Raw genomic sequence first — 19,574 nt, 5'->3', positions numbered from 1 at the left:
GCCAATATTGAGTGAATTAAGAAAAACTGTGATTTATTCATGGACCCTATGTACATGTCTAACTTCAAATATTTTTTCTCCTAGCTGTTTATTTGTCAGTATCACATATGGCTGGCAGCCGACACAAGGGGTATTTTGGTACTCATACCTGGAAACCCTATGCTCAACATCATTGTCAGCACTTTCATCTTCGTTTGTGTGGCACATGAAATTTCTCAGATCACTAATGATCTTGCACAGATTATTATTCCTAAAGATAACTCATCTCTCTTGAAAAGGTTGGCATGTATAGCTGTGTTTTTTTGTGGACTACTCATCTTATCGTCCATTCAAGATAAATCAAGACATTAGGTTCCTAAAATCTCAAAAATCTTAAAACTCTTCAGGCTTACTTTGTGTCTGTCTGGAGAAGAAAAGGATCTATCTGGGAATACAAATGTCTGTGTAAATACAAACATGTGGCAAAAGAACAGTTTAGGGATGTCTGTTGAACAGTGTGGTTGTATATATCTGCAGTGTACATACCTGATGTGAAATACTAAGAAAAAATTGATGAACCAGAATGCAACATAGGAGTGCATGTGAAAAGTCTTTTCTACTGGAGCTATTTTCCATTTATAATGATTTTAAGTTAACATATGAAGGCAGGGAAATGATTACCTTTCCAGTACAAAGTATAGATGATTTAATTAGCCTAGTGACACCACTGTTTTGATATTTACTAAATTTGTGGTAATAAGATTGTCTGTGCCTGTCTTCATTGTGGAACTTCTACTTCATTGAAAACTTTTCTACTCAAGAATGACTTGCAGTATTGTGTTCTTATGTGCAATGACATGGAATGATGAACATAAAGTATGCCTTTAATTTATATGTATTCATGTTCTGCTTGTTCATGTTTGCTGACATGATTTTTGTCCTTACTGTGGTTGTCAGGTATACAAGTCTAAATCTTTGTACCCTTTGTCTCTCAGAATTGTTCTAAGGCTCCATGACAGGGTTTTATCATTGTTAATGTTGTCATTGCTTCTTTTTATAAAAAGGCCAAATTTTCCTTTTCAGTGCAAACATACACCCATTTCTTTTCCTTAAGCTCTAGCAGTGTAATACCAGTTACCCTGTGGTTTAATGTTTTCTCCTCCCTAATTAATTTTTGTATATTATTTCCAATGTTTGGAAAGTTCTTTATAACCATTTTGGTATTTCCTATTATCCCTCCCATTAAAAAAAATATTTATCAGTCTAAACATGTGCAGTAAAGATTCACATTGTTATGATGGAGATGTTTGACTGTAGTAGAATTTTAAGTAAACTGGTGACTTGGGCAATAAATGTTTTTTGTTTGTTTTTTTATAAGCTAACTGTTAGAAGTAAATGTTTATTTATCTGTTGTACAGATTTGATTATGATTTTTAATGTTTGAAAAATTGCACTTATTTGCTTTTACTATGTGAGGTAAAATATATTTTCTGTTCACAGTATGTAAAAATGTGGAGTAATTTAAACAGTAAATAAACATTCTGTGGATGCTTATTTTTGTATTGGCAAAGGATCAATTAAACTACTTATGTTCATTTTTTTAAAAAGCTCGATCATTAATAATTGGTTCAGGTTTCTAATTCATTTCTTTAATTTCAGTGTGCTTTTTCAAACTCATTAAACAGGAATAGATCTCTAAGTTACAGTGAGTAAGGAATAATTTAGTTGTTAGGGCTTGTAAGGATAATCTCTTCTTCTACCAGAAAGTTTAAGCATCACGGTATATATGTAGTTTTACTTGAAGATTTTTAAAATTTAATTATTATTTCTGTAGCACTGGGTTTATGTGCTACTGATGTGTTTCCACTAATTGAGGAATATTTCTTGGACAGAAGTGTGTGTTTTTTCCTTTTCTCTCTTCTTCTGCCCTTACTTAATCTTTTGACATTTCCCGGATAGACAATTGTAATGATTCATTGCTCTGCCTCCTAGACTGCAGCCTTATAAGTAGAGAATAGTACAGTTATAAATCAAAAACTTCCAAGTACTGTGATCACATTATTCTTGCTCATGTAGCTTGCCAATGAGTAGAGTGCATTTTAATTTAGCTTGTAAGTTTTATCACCTGAAAAAGATTCTTCCTGATGAAACAATTGAAAAAGAAAGATGACCAGTAACTTACATCTTTCAGTAGTGATTGCCATGTGATTATATATAAGCTTTTCTCTCTTATTTGAACTCAGGCCTAAAACTTAACTGATAAGCCCTATTTCTTCATCACATGTTCTTATTTAATATACAAAATTATTTTTTAGGTATAACTATATTTAATAATTAAAATATAGCATATTTATACTTAAAATTATTTAATATGTCTTTATAAGTAAGAGTTATTGTGGAAGTGGGCACAATGATATGCATCTGTGTATGGTAAATGTTCTAAATTTTTTTCTGCATCGATTCATGTACTGACCAGTTTCTTTACTCAGTCATGAGATTCTTCAAATAAGATGTTTAAAAACATATTTGGATATGCTAAAATTGAGGTAAAAACCACAAAAGTTTCTTCACTTAGACTTTCTGTAATAAAAATTACATTCAGAAATCAGCCATCTGGCTCCAAAAGGAACTTGCCTGACTCAGTTCTACCTGGATCTTTCCTTTTTCCTTGTGCCGTACCTTCCCATTTTGTGGATAGCCAGCAGGAGTATTAAAAAGTCAGCCTACACCTAAAATCACTTATTGTACCTCTGAGAAAGATCATATTAGTTGCTTTAGGTGCTCGTAGTAAAATAACGTTAACATCTTACTGGTCAGTTGTAATGTAAATTAACTATTAAAAATCTTTAAATGGGTGAATTTTTTTCCCCACAAATGTTATATTTCAGGTGTCAGCATAGGAAGCTCTTAAGCTTAGGTGTGTCTGTAGATTTTAATTTTTTTTTAAACTAAATTGTAAACCATAAGGATGACTAGATGGATATCCATAGGACAGAGGGCAGGGCCTTTGAGGCATAGACACTAAATGAAAGTCAGTGTCTCAAAGAATGTTTGCAGTTTCTAGGAGAATACCCTTCTTTCTTTAAATTTGTACTTTTATCAATCTAGCAAATCTTGGGGAACCAAGTTAAAGATTTTTCTGCTGAACAATATTAAATTGCTATTTGCTCTCATTTTTTTACCTACAAAATTGATGTTTTGTCAGCTTTTTGCTGCCATCACCAAAAGACGTGACAAGAACAAATTTAGAGGAGGAAAAGTGTATTTTGGGGCTTATAGTTTAAGGGGTGTCAGTCCATAGATGGTTGACCTCACTGTTTTGGGCCCAAGGTGAGGCAGAACATCATGGTGAAAGAGTGTGGCAGAGAAAACTGGCTCAGGACATCACACCAGGGAGCAGAGTAAAAACTCCCCTCACCACTGACAAAATATAAACCCTATGAGCATGCCCCTACTGACCCTCCTCCAGGGACACATGAACATCCAGTTGATCCCTATCAGAGGATTAATGCACCAATTAGGTCAAGGCTCTCATAACCCAATCATTTCACCTCTAAACTTTCATACATTGTCTCACAGAGGAGGTTTTGGGGGACACCTTATATCTAAACCATAACAGACAGTTTCATATGTTCCAACCTAATAGCTTCTCTTGCTTAAAAAAAAAAAAAAAAGAAGAAAAGAAACTTGATTCATTACCTGAAGAGTTGGTATTAACAACTATTTCAAATATTGTAAATCTTAACTTTGGTTATATTTAGGATAGTTTCAAAGATTGACAAAAACTTATGACATTCATTTTTGAAAAGCACTTTTAAATATTTTTCTTTTAACAAAATTCCTTCTAGTATCTTGGATTAATGTCCCTAGCTGACATACCTAACAGTTAGTTTGATTTTTAATTTTCCATCTCCCTCCTTTACAATGTGTATTTCTAAGGACAAGAATCTTTCTGTTTCATTCTACTATAGTATCCCTGGATGCTTTAACAATGCTTCTCTCAGTTACCATTTCCTGAATTAGTGAATGCTGTAAAACCATTCCACTTACTAACCACAGAAATAGAAAATTTTCTTAAAAGATGCATTAATAAAGTAGAAAAAAGGCAATTTTTTTCAAAAGTCGAGAGCATTAAAAGCTATAAAACAGATTAGAAATAATTTATCTAAATCCTATTTATAATATAATTTTAAAATATTCTAGAGAATAAAAATGAAATAGAGCAACATTTTAAAAGGCATTGGTTACCCAGAAGTTGTTTTTATCTTTTGTAATTCATAATCTCCATACGTAAAGATAATTATAATTTTGTTAATTTTCAGCTTTTTGTATTAGCTTTTATATCATTGATATCTAGTAGTAACTATTAAAACACATTTAAAAGAATTTTCTAATAATGAAAATTGCTAAAAAATATTGTTCTCATAAAAATATTGGGTTTTTTCTTTTTTTTTTTTCTAATTCTAGAACTATCACAGGTTGGTAACTTGTAATCTCCAATGACAATAATAAAGCCAGTTCTTAGCTAATGGCCAACACTCTCCATATTATCACCTATCTCTTCTTAATAAGAATATCAGCTCACCATAGACAATACTGCTTTTCCCCTTCTTAGTTTTCACTCTTTTTATCTGCCTAAATCAATCTGATTTTTAAAAATATTTTTTAGTTGTAGATGAGCACAATGTCTATTTATTTAAATATTTATTTTTATGTGGGGCTGAGGATCAACCCAGTGCCTTATGCATGCAATGGCAAGTACTCTACCACTGAGCTACAACCCCAGCCCAAATGCAACTTATTTTTAAAAGTTGAATTTAAACTTTGTTTACATAATCAGCTTTTTTGCTGCTGTGTCTAAAAGACCCAACCAACACTATTGTAGAAGAGGAAGTTTATTTGGGGGCTCACAGTTACAGAGATCTAGAAGATAGCCAGCTCCATTCCTTGGGACTCCAGGAGAGGCAGAACATCATGGAGGAAGAGTGTGGTGGAGGGAAATGGCTCACATGGTGATCAGAAAGCAGAGAGAAGGGTCTCCACTTGCCAGATACAAATATGAACCCCCAAAGCCACACACCTAATGCCCCACCTCCAGCTAAATCCCACCTGCCTCCAGTTACCATTCAGTTAATCCCATCAGATAATTGATTCACTGATTGGGTTAAGGCTCTCTCATAGCCCAGTCATTTATTCTCTGAACCTTCTTGCATTGTCTTACGTGAGCTTTTAGGAGACACCTCACATCCAAACAATAACAAACTTCATCTCTGTGAAACCAAGTACTGAATCATCTTTTAAACTATTCTAACATTAATCATCTGGTCCCTTATTTTTGTCCTATCTTCCATTCCTTAAGTAAGGTTGCAACTCCAGGGTAAAGATAGTATGGACACAGTAAGGTGCTGTCCACAAAGTAAATATAGAAAGAAAGCCTTGACAATGAACTAAGAAGTTCTGAATTCATTTTTCCTATCTTGAAAACAAAATTCCTCTTCCCCTTGTGTTCCCAAAGGAATGCTGTTTTCAAGATCAATGAGAACGTACATTGCTAAATCCAACAATCATTTCTAGTTGTTATGCTACTTGACTCATGGGCAGCATTTAACAGTTGATGTATTGCCTCCTCTTCCAAGCATTTCTTTGCCATGCTTCCATGACAACCCCATTTTTGTTTTATTTCTGCCCTGATAGGAGATAGCCATTCCTTCAGTCTCTTCATACCCCCTACCTCCAAACTGGAATTCCCAAAGCTCAGTCCTCAGATTTCTACCCATACCCATTCCTTAAGTGATGTCAACTAATCAGGTGACTTTAAATATCATCTCTGTGCTTATGACTACCAATTCTATAGACATGAACCTTTTCCCCAAAATTCAGCCTCACCTCCACCTGCTTGCTTTATCCCACCTGAATAGCTAGAGAACATCTCATATGTAAGAAGCCTGAATCCAAACCCTAATATCCCTATTACTGTCCCCACAAAAACAGACAAATAAAAGCTCCCACAGTCTTTCCCATCTTAGCAAATAGCAATTACATAGTTTAGACAAAAGATTGAAGGGTCATTTTGATGCCTTTTTTCGCACACCCCATGTCTTGGGCTAAATAGTCTTTCCAGCTTCCTTTTCACAGTGTATCCATATTTAGCAACATTTCATTACCTCCAATGTGATCATTTTGTTCCAAAACAGTATCAACTGTTGTTTCTTGGATTAATGTCCCTAGCTGACATACCTAACAGTTAGTTTGATTTTTAATTTTCCATCTCCCTCCTTTACAATGTGTATTTCTAAGGACAAGAATCTTTCTGTTTCATTCTACTATAGTATCCCTGGATGCTTTAACAATGCTTCTCTCAGTTACCATTTCCTGAATTAGTGAATGCTGTAAAACCATTCCACTTACTAACCACAGTTTTTGAAGCTGCTAGACAGCCCTGCATTTGATGAGACATTTGGGAAAAAAAAATTCTTTTGGGATATGGACAAAAGGCTAAAGATATATTCTATTTGGCTGTCATAAAAATATAATTTAATATATAATATTATATAATTTAATATATAATATAACCCCAATAAAGTGGGGTCTTTCTACTCGATGGCAACTCGCCCTCACTATGGTTCCTGACATTTCCTTTTTTCTCACTTTTTATTGGGGTCAAATGTGAGGTGTCATTTGTTATTGTACTTCACTAATTTTTTTCTTGTAGTAGTGAATTATTTCTTTGCACTCAAGTATCTGTTAAAGTAAGAAGATGAAAAAGTAAATCAAGAAAGCCATGAGAGGTGGGGTTGTGGCTCAATGGTAGAGTTCTCACCTAGCATGTGAGGCCCTGGGTTCGATCCTCAGCACCACATACATACATACATACATACATACATACATACATAAATGTTTAAAAAAAAAACATGAATTTAAAAGAGAGATTACATTTGTGTGTGTGTGTGGGGGGGGGTAAGTAAAAAGTATTCCTCCATGTTCAGTAGGGAAACCATGACTATCAAAAGACCATTATGACGGCTCCAGAGGCTGAAGCAGGAGAATTGAGAGTTCAAAGCCAGCCTCAGCAAAAGCAAGACACTAAGCAACTCAGTGAGATTCTGTCTCTAAATAAAATACAAATAGGGCTGGGGATGTGACACAGTGGTAGAGTGCCCATGAGTTCAATCTCTGGTACAAAAAAAAAAAAAAAAAAAAAAAAACCCTTATGAAACTATAGTAAAAACCAGGACCCAGTACATAGAAATGTATATGTGAATGCCAATGTAGATAAAAACAGATTATTGAATTGAATAAAAGCCTGAAATTTCTACAGGACTTGATTTCACATGAAAAACTTTAAACAGTAATGTTGCGAAATTCAGATATATAATAAGTGAAAAAAATTGCATCAAAACAAGTTACACACTGTGAATTTTTTTGGGGGGGGAGAGAGTAGACCAGGATTGAACTCAGGGGCACTTGACCACTGAGCCACATCCCCAGCCCTATTTTGTATTTTATTTAGAGACAGGGTCTCACTGAATTGCTTAGCACCTCCTGGTTGCTGAAGCTAAGGCTGGCTTTGAACTCTCCATCCCCCTGCCTCAGCTTCATGAGTCACTGGAATTATAGGCATACACCACCAAGCCAGCACACAGTGTGAATTTTGACTGGTAGAAATTATATGCCAAAACGAAATAAGCTTTTAAAAATGACTAACTGGAAAAACTTGTTTCCCTCAGCATATTCAAATGTGCCTGAGACCTTACAGGGGGAAAAAAATTGTGAAAGGTATAGTTTGTGCCATTTTCTATTGCCGTGGATAAAAATCCAGATGGCAGTTATATTTGTGTTTTCTGTGAGAACTCTAATGTAACCAAGTGATTCAAAAAGTCTTATCAGGTTCATAATAAGGAAATGGCTCATTAATGGATTGTTCTGATAGAATCTTAAAGTTTTATATAGGCTTATCTTAATAAAGTTAATTAGTAAGTATGATAAATGGCTATTGTGAGATCCATGGACTTACAAAGTGAAATTGAAATTAAAAATTTCTGTAGTGACATGGAACTTAAGTCCACTCATCCTGTGAAAATGACTTCATAACTAAAACTGTTAAGATAGTCGTTGATATCACAAACTGTGTTCCATGGCTTGTATTACAGACAGTTCAGTATTTAGCTTATGAATTGAATATACCACATAGGAGTCTTCTGTGTGACAGGAAGTTATCCAACATTGTCCTTAGAAAATTTTGGAATGATTGAAGGAGATTAAAGTCTTCACATCATTCTAGGGAAAATGACTCCTATAGTTTAATCACAAATACTGAAATATAAACCTATCTTATCACTTTGAATATTACTCTGCAAAAGAATGCTGAAGTTCCAGACTTGGTGGTGCACGCCTCTAATCCCAGTGGCTTAGGAGGCTGAGGCAGAAGGGTCACAAGTTCAAAGCCAGTCCCAGCAACTTAGCAAGGCCCTAAGCAACTTAGCAAGATCTTGTCTCAAAATTTAAAAAAATTAAAAGGACTGGGGATTTGGCTCAATGGTTAGCAACCCTAAGTTCAATCCCATGTACCCCCCCCAAAATTTTTTTTTTTACTTATTTACATTCATGAATTGAGTTATAGGCTATAAAGTTGGGTTTCTTTCCACTAAATGTAGAATTTTTTAGTTTATATATGTTCTCAAGAACCATCCAGTTATTTCATTCCTAGGAACTGTATCTACTTTTTATTACCAGTACCATACAGTTTTGATCACTGTAGATCTGTAGTATGTCTTGAAATCTAGAATTGCCAGCCTCCAGTTTAGTTCTTTTTGCTTAAGATTATTTGGGCTATTTTGGGGGGTCTTTTTTGCTTTCATACGAACCTTGGGATTGTTTTTGCTACTTCTATGAAGAATATCATTGGTATTTTGAGAATTGCATTGAATCTGTAAATCACTTTGGGTTATATAGACATAACTTCTTCTAATAAATGAATGTGAGATGTCTTTTCTCTATAAGTGTATGTGCGATTTCTTTCATCAGTGTTTTGTAATTTCTATTGTAAGAATCATTTCCTTGGTTAAGTTTATTCTTAGGTATTTATTCATTTATTTAATAGCTATTGTGTTCAGGTTGGATTTAATAATTTCTTTCTCAGCCAATTCATTATTATATAAAAATGATACTAATTATAGCTTGATTTTTACATCCTGCAAGTTTACTAAATTTGTTTACCAGTTTTTTTGGTGGAGTGAGTCCTTAATTTTTCAATTATATAATCATATATGCAAACAGTGATAATTTTACTTCTCCCCTATTCTGCTTGTATGCCTTTTTTTCTTTCTCTTGCCTAATTGTATCTAATATTTTGAAGTATTTCATATATATAATTTGGTCAGGGTTTTATCATGAAGAAGTGTTGAATTTTATCAAATGCTTTTTCTGCATCTTTTGAAATATGATTTTTATCCATCATTCTGTTGATATTATTAATTACCTTTACTGATTTGTGTATATTGACCAATCCTTGCATCCCTTGGATAAATACCATGGTGAATGATCTTTTTGATATGTTGTTGGATTTGATTTACTAGTAGTTCTTTGAGAATTTTTGTGTCTGTGTTCATCAGGAATATTGGTCATAGTTTTCCTTTTTTGTTGTCATCTGGTTTTGGTGTCATGTTAATGCTTGCCTCTAGAATGAGTACAGTAGTTCCCTACCTTTCAGTTTTTTGGAATTATTTGAGAAGAATTGGTATTCTTTAAAACTTAGGTAGAACACAGTGGAGAAACCATCCAGCGCTGGGCCTTCCTTTGTCAGGAGAATTTTTTTTTTTAATTGTAAGAATCATGTTTTATTTATATTGTGATCTTGCCCAAAAGAAAAATACACTTTATTCATTCGTTCAACAAATAGATTCTGAGTACCTACTATTTATGTATAGGCATTTTGCTAAGAGACACAAGGATGCCCTGTCAAAGAATTGGTTGCATAGAGCAATAACTCAGGAAAGTTTTGTATTAACTTATGTCATAATACAATAGCATTGCATTTAGATACTGTGGTCCAGTAAAAATGATAGCTAGAGAGAAAGTGCCTAGGAGGGAAGGTCCCTGGGATATAGGAAGGGTATGTACCATGATCTTTGTCAGAAGAACTTTTTAATTCTGATCCAGTTTCATTGCTTGTTATTGGTCTGTTAGCTTTTTCTATTTTTTTATAGTTGTTTTGGTAAATTAGAAGTGTCTAGAAATTCGCCCATTTATTCTACGTTTTCCAACTTGTGAACATATGGTTGTCCATAAAGGCCCTAATGATCCTTTGTATTCTTGTGTTATCAAGTGTGATATCTGTTTTCATCTCTGATTTTATTTGTTTAGGTCTTCTCTGTTTTTTTCTTGGTTTGTCTAAGTTTTGGGTTGTCAATTTTTTTATCTTTTAAAAACCTAACTCATTTGTTTATTTGTATCTTGATTTCCTTCATTTCTGCTCTGATCTTTGTTATTTCTTTCACTAATTTGGGGGTTGGTTTGCATTTTTCTTGTTCCTTGATTTGCATCATTAAGCTGTTTATTTATTTATTTATTCAGTATAAGAGCTTATTACCAAGAACTGCCCTCTTAGTACTGCTTTTGCTGTATTCCATAAGTTTTGTTATGTTGTGTTTCCCTTTTCATTTGTTTTAAGGAATTTTCTAATTTTTCTTTTAATTTCCTTGATGACTCATTGATTGTTCTACAGCTTGTTGTTTAGTCTTCATGTATTTGTGTAATTTCTTAAGTTTCTTTAGTTGTTGGTTTCTAGTTTTATTTCATTATATTCTAGAAAGATACATGCTATGACTTCAAGTATTCAAATTTGTCGAGACTGTTTTGTGGCCTAAATACACAGTCTATTCTAAGACTGTTCTTTGTGCTAATGAGAAGGATGTGTATTTTACAGCTGTTGAATCAAATGTTCTGTAAATGTTTAGGTCCATTTGGTGTATAGTATTGTTTAACCCTGAATTTCTGTGTTGATTTATTTTTGTCTGAATGAACTGTTCATTGATGAAAGTGGGTTTTTAAGTCCCATTATTGTCGTATTGAAGCCTTTCTCTCGAATTTGATCTAATGTTTCCTTTATAAAATTTGGTGCTTCATCATTAGGTGCATACACATTTATAATCATATCTTCTTATTAAACGAATCCTTTGATCATTCTGTAGTGATCTTCTCTGTCTCTTTTTAAAGTTTTTGTCTTAAAATTTATTTTGATAGAAGTATAGCTATCCTGCTCACTTTTGTTTTCTATTTGCATGTGCTATTTTTTTTTCCAATTTTGCACTTGCAGTCTGTGTGTGAAGTGAGTTTCGTACAAGGAACACATCTCTGGGTCTTAGTTTTCTAATCCATTCAGCCAGCCTGTATTTTTTCAGTTGGGGAACTTAGTCCATTTACCTTCCAGTTTATTATTGATAAAAAGACTCTTATTATTTTATTAATTCTCTCTAGTTTTTTTGAATATCTTGTGTTGTTTTTTCCTCTTGTTCATTTTTTCTGGTTTGGTTTTACTGTATTGATAAGATTTGATTCTTTTTTTTTTTTTCTCTTTAGTGTGTCTGCTCTTCTTGTGCATTTTATACTTGTGTTTTCATGATGGTAGTTATCTTTCTTTCATTTTTGAATGTAGGACTCCCTGAAGCGTCTTTTGTAAGGCTGTCTGGTGGTTATGAATCCTCTCAGTTTTACTTCAATTCTACAATGTTCTGCGGTGAGAATGTTTTCTGGTGAAGTCCATATGGACCTCTTAGGTCTGGACCTGGACCATATCTTTCCCAATTTGGGAAAGTTTTCAGATATTAATTTATTGAAAGATTTTCTAACTCTTTTCTCATCAGATTCTGGAACTCCCAAAATTTGAACATTTGTTTAATGGCATCCCATAACTGAGTCTCAGAGGCTGCCTTCACTTTTTTATTTTAAAAAAAAAATTTTTTTTTTGTCTGACTGGGATATTTCAAAAGACTTGTTTCCAACTTCTGATAGTTTTTTTTTTTTTTTTGGCTCAATTTAGTCTGTCATTGAAGCTTTTAGCTGTATTTTTTTAATATCACTTATTGAGTTCATTTCCATGATTTCTGTTTGGTTCTTGTTCACAATCTCTGTGCTAAATTTCTCATTCATATCATAAATTTTTCTCCTACTTCATTGAACTGTCTCTTATCTCTCATTGAATTTCCTTATCATTCTTGTCAATTTCTAATCAAGCATTTCCTCAATCCCCTTTTCTTTGGGGTCTTTTGCTAAAAAGTTATTATGTTCCTTGGAGCCATCTTGTTATCTTGATTTTCATACCTCTTGTATCCCCACGTTGATACTTGTGTATTGGTGGGTTAGTTGTTTCTATCATTTTTAAGGGGTAGTTATTGTAGTAAAGCCTTCTTCTGAATATGCATCTTTGGATGTCAGTTGGGCAGGCCACTTTACTTTTTACTTTTGCTTCCAGTTAGACACCATGATATGGTCTCCCTGTAGTTTCTTCAGCTGTACCTGATGATGGCAGAAACAGGGATTTTAGATGCATGCTCCCAATTCCATTGCTGATGTACAGACCAGAAGCACCCAGCAACAGGGGCGGGGTGCAGGCACAGGGGCACTCACCCTCAATTCCAGCAACCAATCACAGGCCAGAAATAGGGCTGTTGGGTTTTTTGTTTGTTTTGGATTGGGTTTTAATTATTTTCTTCATTTTATTTTCTTTCTGCCTCCATAAGTTCTTGATTTTTTACTCAATTTTTTTTCATAAAATCAAGTAAAACAAGCCAGTACTTGTTTTATTTTGTTTAATAAGCCACCATTTCAAAGAAGGAATGTGTCCTTTTTGTGAGATCAGACTAGAAGATAATTAATATTCTGAGTAGCAAGAGATTTGGGGGTGGGGTTGTTTTGTCTTTCAGGAGGTGGGTAACTCAGGAGAAAATAGTGGGTTATTTCTAGTATAGAGAGAAAACAGGAACTAAACTAGAACTAAGAATTTGCCATTGATTTTCTTGCCTCCTTGCATCTTGTGCCCACCTTAAGACTCTGGCATTAGAAAAAGTGATAGAAGAAACATTTTGTTGAAGTTTGAGGGATTCATCACTTCCAAAGTGCATGTATGTGCAAAGGAAATGGAAGAGAAGCTTTTTCTCAGAGACTGTAAAATTTAAAGTGGAAACTCTGAAGAGGTGATATATGGGTAAGAATATTCTGGGAGAGGTTTAATGGAGTAATGGGAATGGTAAACATACAATTGGATATTTACACACATTATTAAGTTACAGTCATATCAAGATGAAATGGATACAAGATACACACACACATTCAGAGAAAGAAAGGAAGCCTGGGAATGGATTTTATTATAAAAGATATTAAAATAAGGTAACAGCTTTGTTTTACATTACAGGGGAAAGATAGAAATATTCTTTAAATAATCCCGGGACGATTGCTTAATTATGGGGGTAAGAAGATTAGATTCCCATTGTTATTCTTTATATCAAAAGAAATGAAAATGATTAATGGGTTTGAAGATATGTAAAATAAGACATAGAAAATGTAAGTGAATATCTCATTTCTAGATGAGAAATAGTTCATTAAGAAAAAATCAAAAGGTAAAACCAGAATTGCTACATTCCATTACATGAAAATTTAAAACTTGAGCATGCCAGGAGACATAAATAGAAAAAAATTACAACCTGGAAAGTTTTATCATATGAATATTTAACAAAAAATTAATATCCTGAGTATATAGAGAGGTCTTATGATTCAGAAATACCAGGGTGTTTTCCAAATTTCAGTTGGTTCCTAATTTTATACAAAAAGGTCACTTCATTCAGATACCTTGATGTATATTTCACAAATAATTTAACTTGGAAGAACGTCAAGAAACCAGAGTACCAAAGCTAGGCTTTCTAAGGATAATTTTTGGGAATCAGGAAAAAGGGGACAAATTTTCTTAATGGCCATTATGTTATGCCTTCCTAAACATTTTCCAGTCTAAAATCAATTAAGAGTGGGTTTTACTGAGCAGGAATTTGGAGACTAAATGGCCCATCTGTCTGTGTAGGATCATGAATTCAATTTTTTTTCCCCTAAAGAGAATTTTGGCCTAACTGTAGAGTTATATTCTTAAGTTTCCCCAAAAGATGTCACTCCTACACCATCCAGTGTCCTGCTGAGACCACTCTTTTCCTAGAACCCCAAGATACTTGAACTCTAGCTATAAGACATCCATTACTGACTGAACCCCAGCTAGCTAATATTTATCATCAATGGGATTAATTGTGTCAAAAACTTTATAATGGACTATTAAAAATTTGCTTTCTATTACTTCCTCATATTCTTTAAAATATACCCCAGAATTAAACACCTAACAAAGATCACCTGGACAATAATTTCCCTCCTTACCCCTGGAATTCTCTTGAATTTGAAGTCATTGATCAGAATTGGAGGACATTCTACAAGAGTTCTATGAAATTAGTCATTGTGTCAACTGTAAGAATATTGTTGGTTATGTTACACAATGAGCTCTTTTTGTGGACTTCCCATTATTTCATTCTAGCCATATTGGAGTATTTGTGCTTCTTCTGAGTTTGCTACCATGTTCTGGACACTGTGACTTGGCTTTTTATTTTTGCTGATAAAAACTTAAGATAAATTTGTGCTTTATCCCCAAATCCAGGACACTTTGGTATTCATTATTTATATTAGCGTTATTTTCATTTTTTTCCTTTCCTACTTCAGATGATGTTGTCTGGTTATAGTTTGCCTTGACCTATAAACTGCTTTACATCCTTTCTTGAAATTAAATGTCTTCAGACCACACCAGCCAGGATGAGTAATAGAGTCATATTATACAAATAGTACTAATTTCACCTTAGTGCTCATGCTTAGACACTTAGTAACTTATCTCCCCATTATTCTTCCTGCTGGCTCCTAAAATGTCTCCATAGCAGATATTTAGTTTTCTGCAATTCTCTTTATAAAAATAAGACTGTTCATTTCATGTATTCTTTCCTTCTCAGCCAATATTATTTTCCTTTTTTTTCTTAAGATTATCAAAAATTCTAGTAGTATCTATTCCTATTTCTCCCCAAACTGCCAATTCTGTTTCACTTTTTTAAGGTTGCTGCTCTGAGGACCCAGTGCCAGGCTACAGCCTCGAGATGGTGGTACACACTTGCCCTCAGTACAAAGCTGTAACCTCCTCTGAGGATATTTGCTTCTTACTGCCACTTTGTCATGCTACTGCCCGGGAAGTGGCTCACTTTAGACCATGAGTCAGATGCGCTCTCTCCACTGGAATGTCTTCTCAGCTGCCTGTATTTCTTGTATGCCAGGGGATGCCAGAGGATTGAGGGAAAATGCTGTTTCTTGTGGCTTAGTTTTCCTGGCCCTTCAGAAAAATATGAGACACTGTAACAACCTGATGTGATGGTGTGATGGTACTTAGAAGGAGGAAGGTCTTCCTCCTACCTAAGCCTTACCTTATACGTGGCAACCTTTGGAGAAATGGCAATATTACTTTTAGGGAAGCTCAAATCTATAAATTTCCAATCTATGATCTGTGTCAAAATGGGCAGCTACCAATGGCAGTGAAGGGAAGAGTAAGAAGTAACGTGGAACTCAAAGGTGTTGAGTAGACCACACAAAAGGGTAGACTATTTCTCTCCTTATCCCTTTTTCCAAGTACACTAAAAAGAAGCAATATTAAAGAGGCCTCTTCTATGCATAGGTCAAGAAAGAATACAGTATTGAATATAATATTGAAGCTCAGGGACATTTATATATTGGAAAGCAATTTTTTGAAGAAAAACAATTTTAGTTTTTGTGCCAATGGGAGAATTAAACTTAAGTTATTTGCAGTTTTTAAATTGTTTTTCTTAGTACAATGCCTGTTCATTTCCTTTATCTTTTTGTACTATAAAGGCTTATCTTGGTGATCTATAACCATTCTTTGTATAATAAGTATGACAACCTTTGGTCTGATTTTGCACATAACATTTCATTTCCCAGTTGCTGTTTCTTATCTCTTATCATGAATAATTTTAACTTCTTACATAAATTTTAATTTTTAAAACTCCAGTCCATACATGTTTTCTGTTTTTGCACAGCCCTTTCCTACTTAAGGTCCTTCTAAAAGCTGGCTTCTTTTTTTAGCCCTTGGTATATAGCCAGAGAAGTTTCCTTAGGTGTGGACGGTGTTGCTTCCAGAATTTGAAGCAGATTCCCATGCTCTAGGCGCTTCCTTTTTTGTAGTAGATGATACAAGTTGCAGCAATGTGGGGTTGGTTGGGGTTTGCTTGTTGTTATTATTGTTTTTGTGCACATGTCTGTGCACACCCCTGACTGCTGAATTCCTAAAATGTTTACTTAGAGCTGGGTGCCATGGCACAGGCCTATAATGCCAGCAACTAGGGTGGCTGAGGCAGGAGGCTTGAAAGTTCAAGTCCAGCCGGGGTTATTTATTTATTTATTTATTTTTTTTTTTAAAGAGAGAGTGAGAGAGGAGAGAGAGAGAGAGAGAGAGAGAGAGAGAGAGAGAGAGAGAGAGAGAATTTTTAATATTTATTTTTTAGTTCTCGGCAGACACAACATCTTTGTTGGTATGTGGTGCTGAGGATCGAACCCGGGCCACACGCATGCCAGGCGAGCTCGCTACCGCTTGAGCCACATCCCCAGCCCAGCCGGGGTTATTTAGCAAAACTTGTTTCAGAATAAAATAATAAAATGGCTGGGGGTGTAGCAGAGTGATAAATCACACCTGAGCTCAATCCCCAGTATCAGAAAACACAACAGAGTTTATTTAAGAGCCAGGGTTATTAATAGTTTAATGGCATATTTTCCTCACTCTAGAGTGCATATGTTTTACCAAGACCTCCAGTACCGTACCAGCATGATGTTTTCAACACATCAGTGCAATATTTTGTGAGATGTATGAAGAGTCCAGAATTTCTTCAGAATACCTTATGACAGTGATGAGAGTTACTATAGCCTAGATGCAAATGAATATTGTTTCTTTTATGTGAGTGCAAACTTTTTCTGGTTGAAATAGAAGGAGCACGTTGATTAAACCAGGGGACATGTACCTGAGGCCTCACATGTCTGCTCTAGCAGTGAAACCATGTCTGGGTTTCAGTAATTTCACAAATGTGATTGGGTTCCCACTTGGTTGTAGTACTGTTAATCCACATGATCCATCTGGTTTCTGCAGGACCAGACTGGTGAATTAACTAGAGTTCTGAAAGGTCAACTCTGCACCTTTTGGAACTTTAATGATTGTGCTAATAACTACCACCACCCTTGAGATAGGAAATTTTTTAAATTTACCATCATTTCCAATGGAGGAGTGGTATTAAAATTTTCCACTGGGCCTTATACTCTGTAATAGCTCTCACCTCCTAGGCAAAGGACCCAACTGGGACTAACCCCTGCTTCCAAGTATGTAAATTCCAGTTATGCACTCAGAGAAATAAGCACTGGGTGGATCCATGGGTCTATGAACTCACTTTAGCCAGGACCCTATTTACCACTTAACCCGGGGGTCCTCCCTACTGCCCCGGGTCTCTGCATGTCAATGTCAAATAGGCCTCAAATGTCTGGTTATCCCACTTTTCACAGCAAAGATCACATGAGTAAATGTCCATATATACTCTATGATATATAGTTTTCACAGCTTCATAGGGCCCTTTCTCTTGGACAACTCTTTAGTCACTGGGTTCCAGATCTGAACAAAGTCTTAAGTTTGGAAACTAAACAAGAGATTTAAATGGTGACATTTTACCAGGCTGCTTCTCTCAACCTTCTTCTCCATTCTTACCTTCTGGTTGTCGATGTTAAGTAGCATAGCAGTACCTGCCCATATATTTCCCCCTGGTATACCATATTATCTATCTATACTACTACTTGTCACCAATACTCCTTTGACTTTTCCTAAGACTTCAATGGTTACAGTTGTTCTGACAATATGTGCCACCATCTATATTGTTTGAAGGCCAATGAACTTTATCATGAATAATAAGCGTAGGTCTTCATATGTCCCCATCTGTGTTGCAGAGTCCCAGGTTTCACATATGGGATACTCACCTAGCATCACAGACCTGCCTTGGCTGAGCATTTAAAGCTCTCTGGGGCTCCATCACTCAAGTTATTAATCCTGCACTTCCTCCTCAGCTTGTCTGTTTTCTCACTGCCAAATAGAAATCTCTCTTTGTGAGTTAATTTTTGGTAACTCGTGGCTAGAAAACTTAACTGTCCTCAGTTTCCTCATTATTTATCTGCAGAACATACATTCAACTGACTTAAAAACCTACTATTTCCACTGTTCTTGTAGTCATTGTTCTTCCCCAAAGCTTCAAGTTCCACAGTGGTCACATTGATGAGAGTTCTCTCCTCCATGAGGACACTGCACCAAATCATCACCAGTGAAAACTTCAGCAATTAAGCCATCATTTTATGCAAAGGACTCCAAAGTCTACATTCTACTTACTAAGGGATCCTCATTGCCAGCTGAGCATGAGTGAGCCAGTACCCTAGCTTCATTTACCATCTACATCTCACACCGTCTACATCCAGGCACCAGTGATGTTGATTTAGGTCCCCTGGAAGCAGATAGAATTAGACGTGCAATAGTTTTACCAAGGGAAATGCCTGTGGAGAGTAAAGGAGAAGTACCAGGGCTCATCAGAGAAGGTCATTAGCTCACAATTCAGATCTGACCTTTGCATTTGGATGCCAATACAGGCCTGACACTTAAAGAAAAGCGAGGTAAGATGTCCCTCACAGTGCCGGGCAGCTTTGGGAAAGTTGACTAGAATGATAGAACCCCAGATCTAACATTGCCTACCTGAGGTGTCAAAGGTTGAGCAGCAGTGTACTGGCTCTGGTACCCCCTGCCATGTCCAGTCAGGCCTGGGATCAGCAGCCCAGGGAAAGTCAGCACTTCTCACAAAGTCCAGCAGTTGGAGGTCCACCCACTACCCTCCTCCTAGTGTCATGTTTAAAGGAAAATCTGAGCAGTGTGTTTCCATGGCAGTCACAAAGAATAATGAGGGAAAGATTTGTTGTTAAGAACCGCAAAATTCACAATTAAATTCATATGCCACCTCTAAGAAAAACTGGGAATAGAGTCATTCATATGTGTGTATATATACATATATCTCAATATCATAGTACAGTGGACATAGAACTTTTAATAAGCAAGAAAGAAAATATAGTATGTGTCTAATGTCTTGACAGAGAAAGTGTAGCTTAAGCATAGAAACAACAGAAAGCAAAATGTATACGATAATACTAGTTTATGAGATAAATGTTTCTCTTAGTTGAAAAAAATGCCATAAACAAAATTTAAAATCAAAATTGAAGAAAATGTTAAAAAAAAAAAGAATAGACCTACTTTTCGCATCCTTACATAAAGGACCCTTACAATTTTTTTAAAGAAGGTTTTCTCCAGCTTATGGCTGGTCTGTAGTTTATGATCCCACATAGTACCTTGCTTCATTCCAGGGCTTCAGTCTCCATTACATACATAGTTTAACTTGGAGGGCATATCAGGAAGCAGCACCACTCAAAGCTAGTTCTTCTATGGAAGCTTT

General features: G+C 35.3%; 1 protein-coding gene across 3 annotated transcripts in view; it reads left to right on the top strand.

The window, feature by feature from the left end:
• CASD1 (CAS1 domain containing 1) overlaps positions 1-791 on the top strand; it is a 41,700-nt gene extending 40,909 nt beyond the window's left edge. For all 3 annotated transcript variants that reach the window (XM_081283092.1, XM_081283091.1, XM_081283093.1), the window contains one exon: positions 85-791. In XM_081283092.1, coding sequence (XP_081139218.1) covers positions 85-351 — 267 coding nt within the window. In that variant the 3' untranslated portion in view covers positions 352-791. The remainder of the gene's footprint in view (positions 1-84) is intronic.
• The last annotated feature ends 18,783 nt before the right edge of the window (positions 792-19,574 follow it).

The sequence above is a fragment of the Spermophilus citellus genome (assembly GCF_964194105.1).
Source record: "Spermophilus citellus genome assembly, chromosome: 3".
In the NCBI taxonomy this organism is placed as follows: domain Eukaryota; kingdom Metazoa; phylum Chordata; class Mammalia; order Rodentia; family Sciuridae; genus Spermophilus; species Spermophilus citellus.
This window is presented reverse-complemented; position numbering and strand designations above follow the sequence as displayed.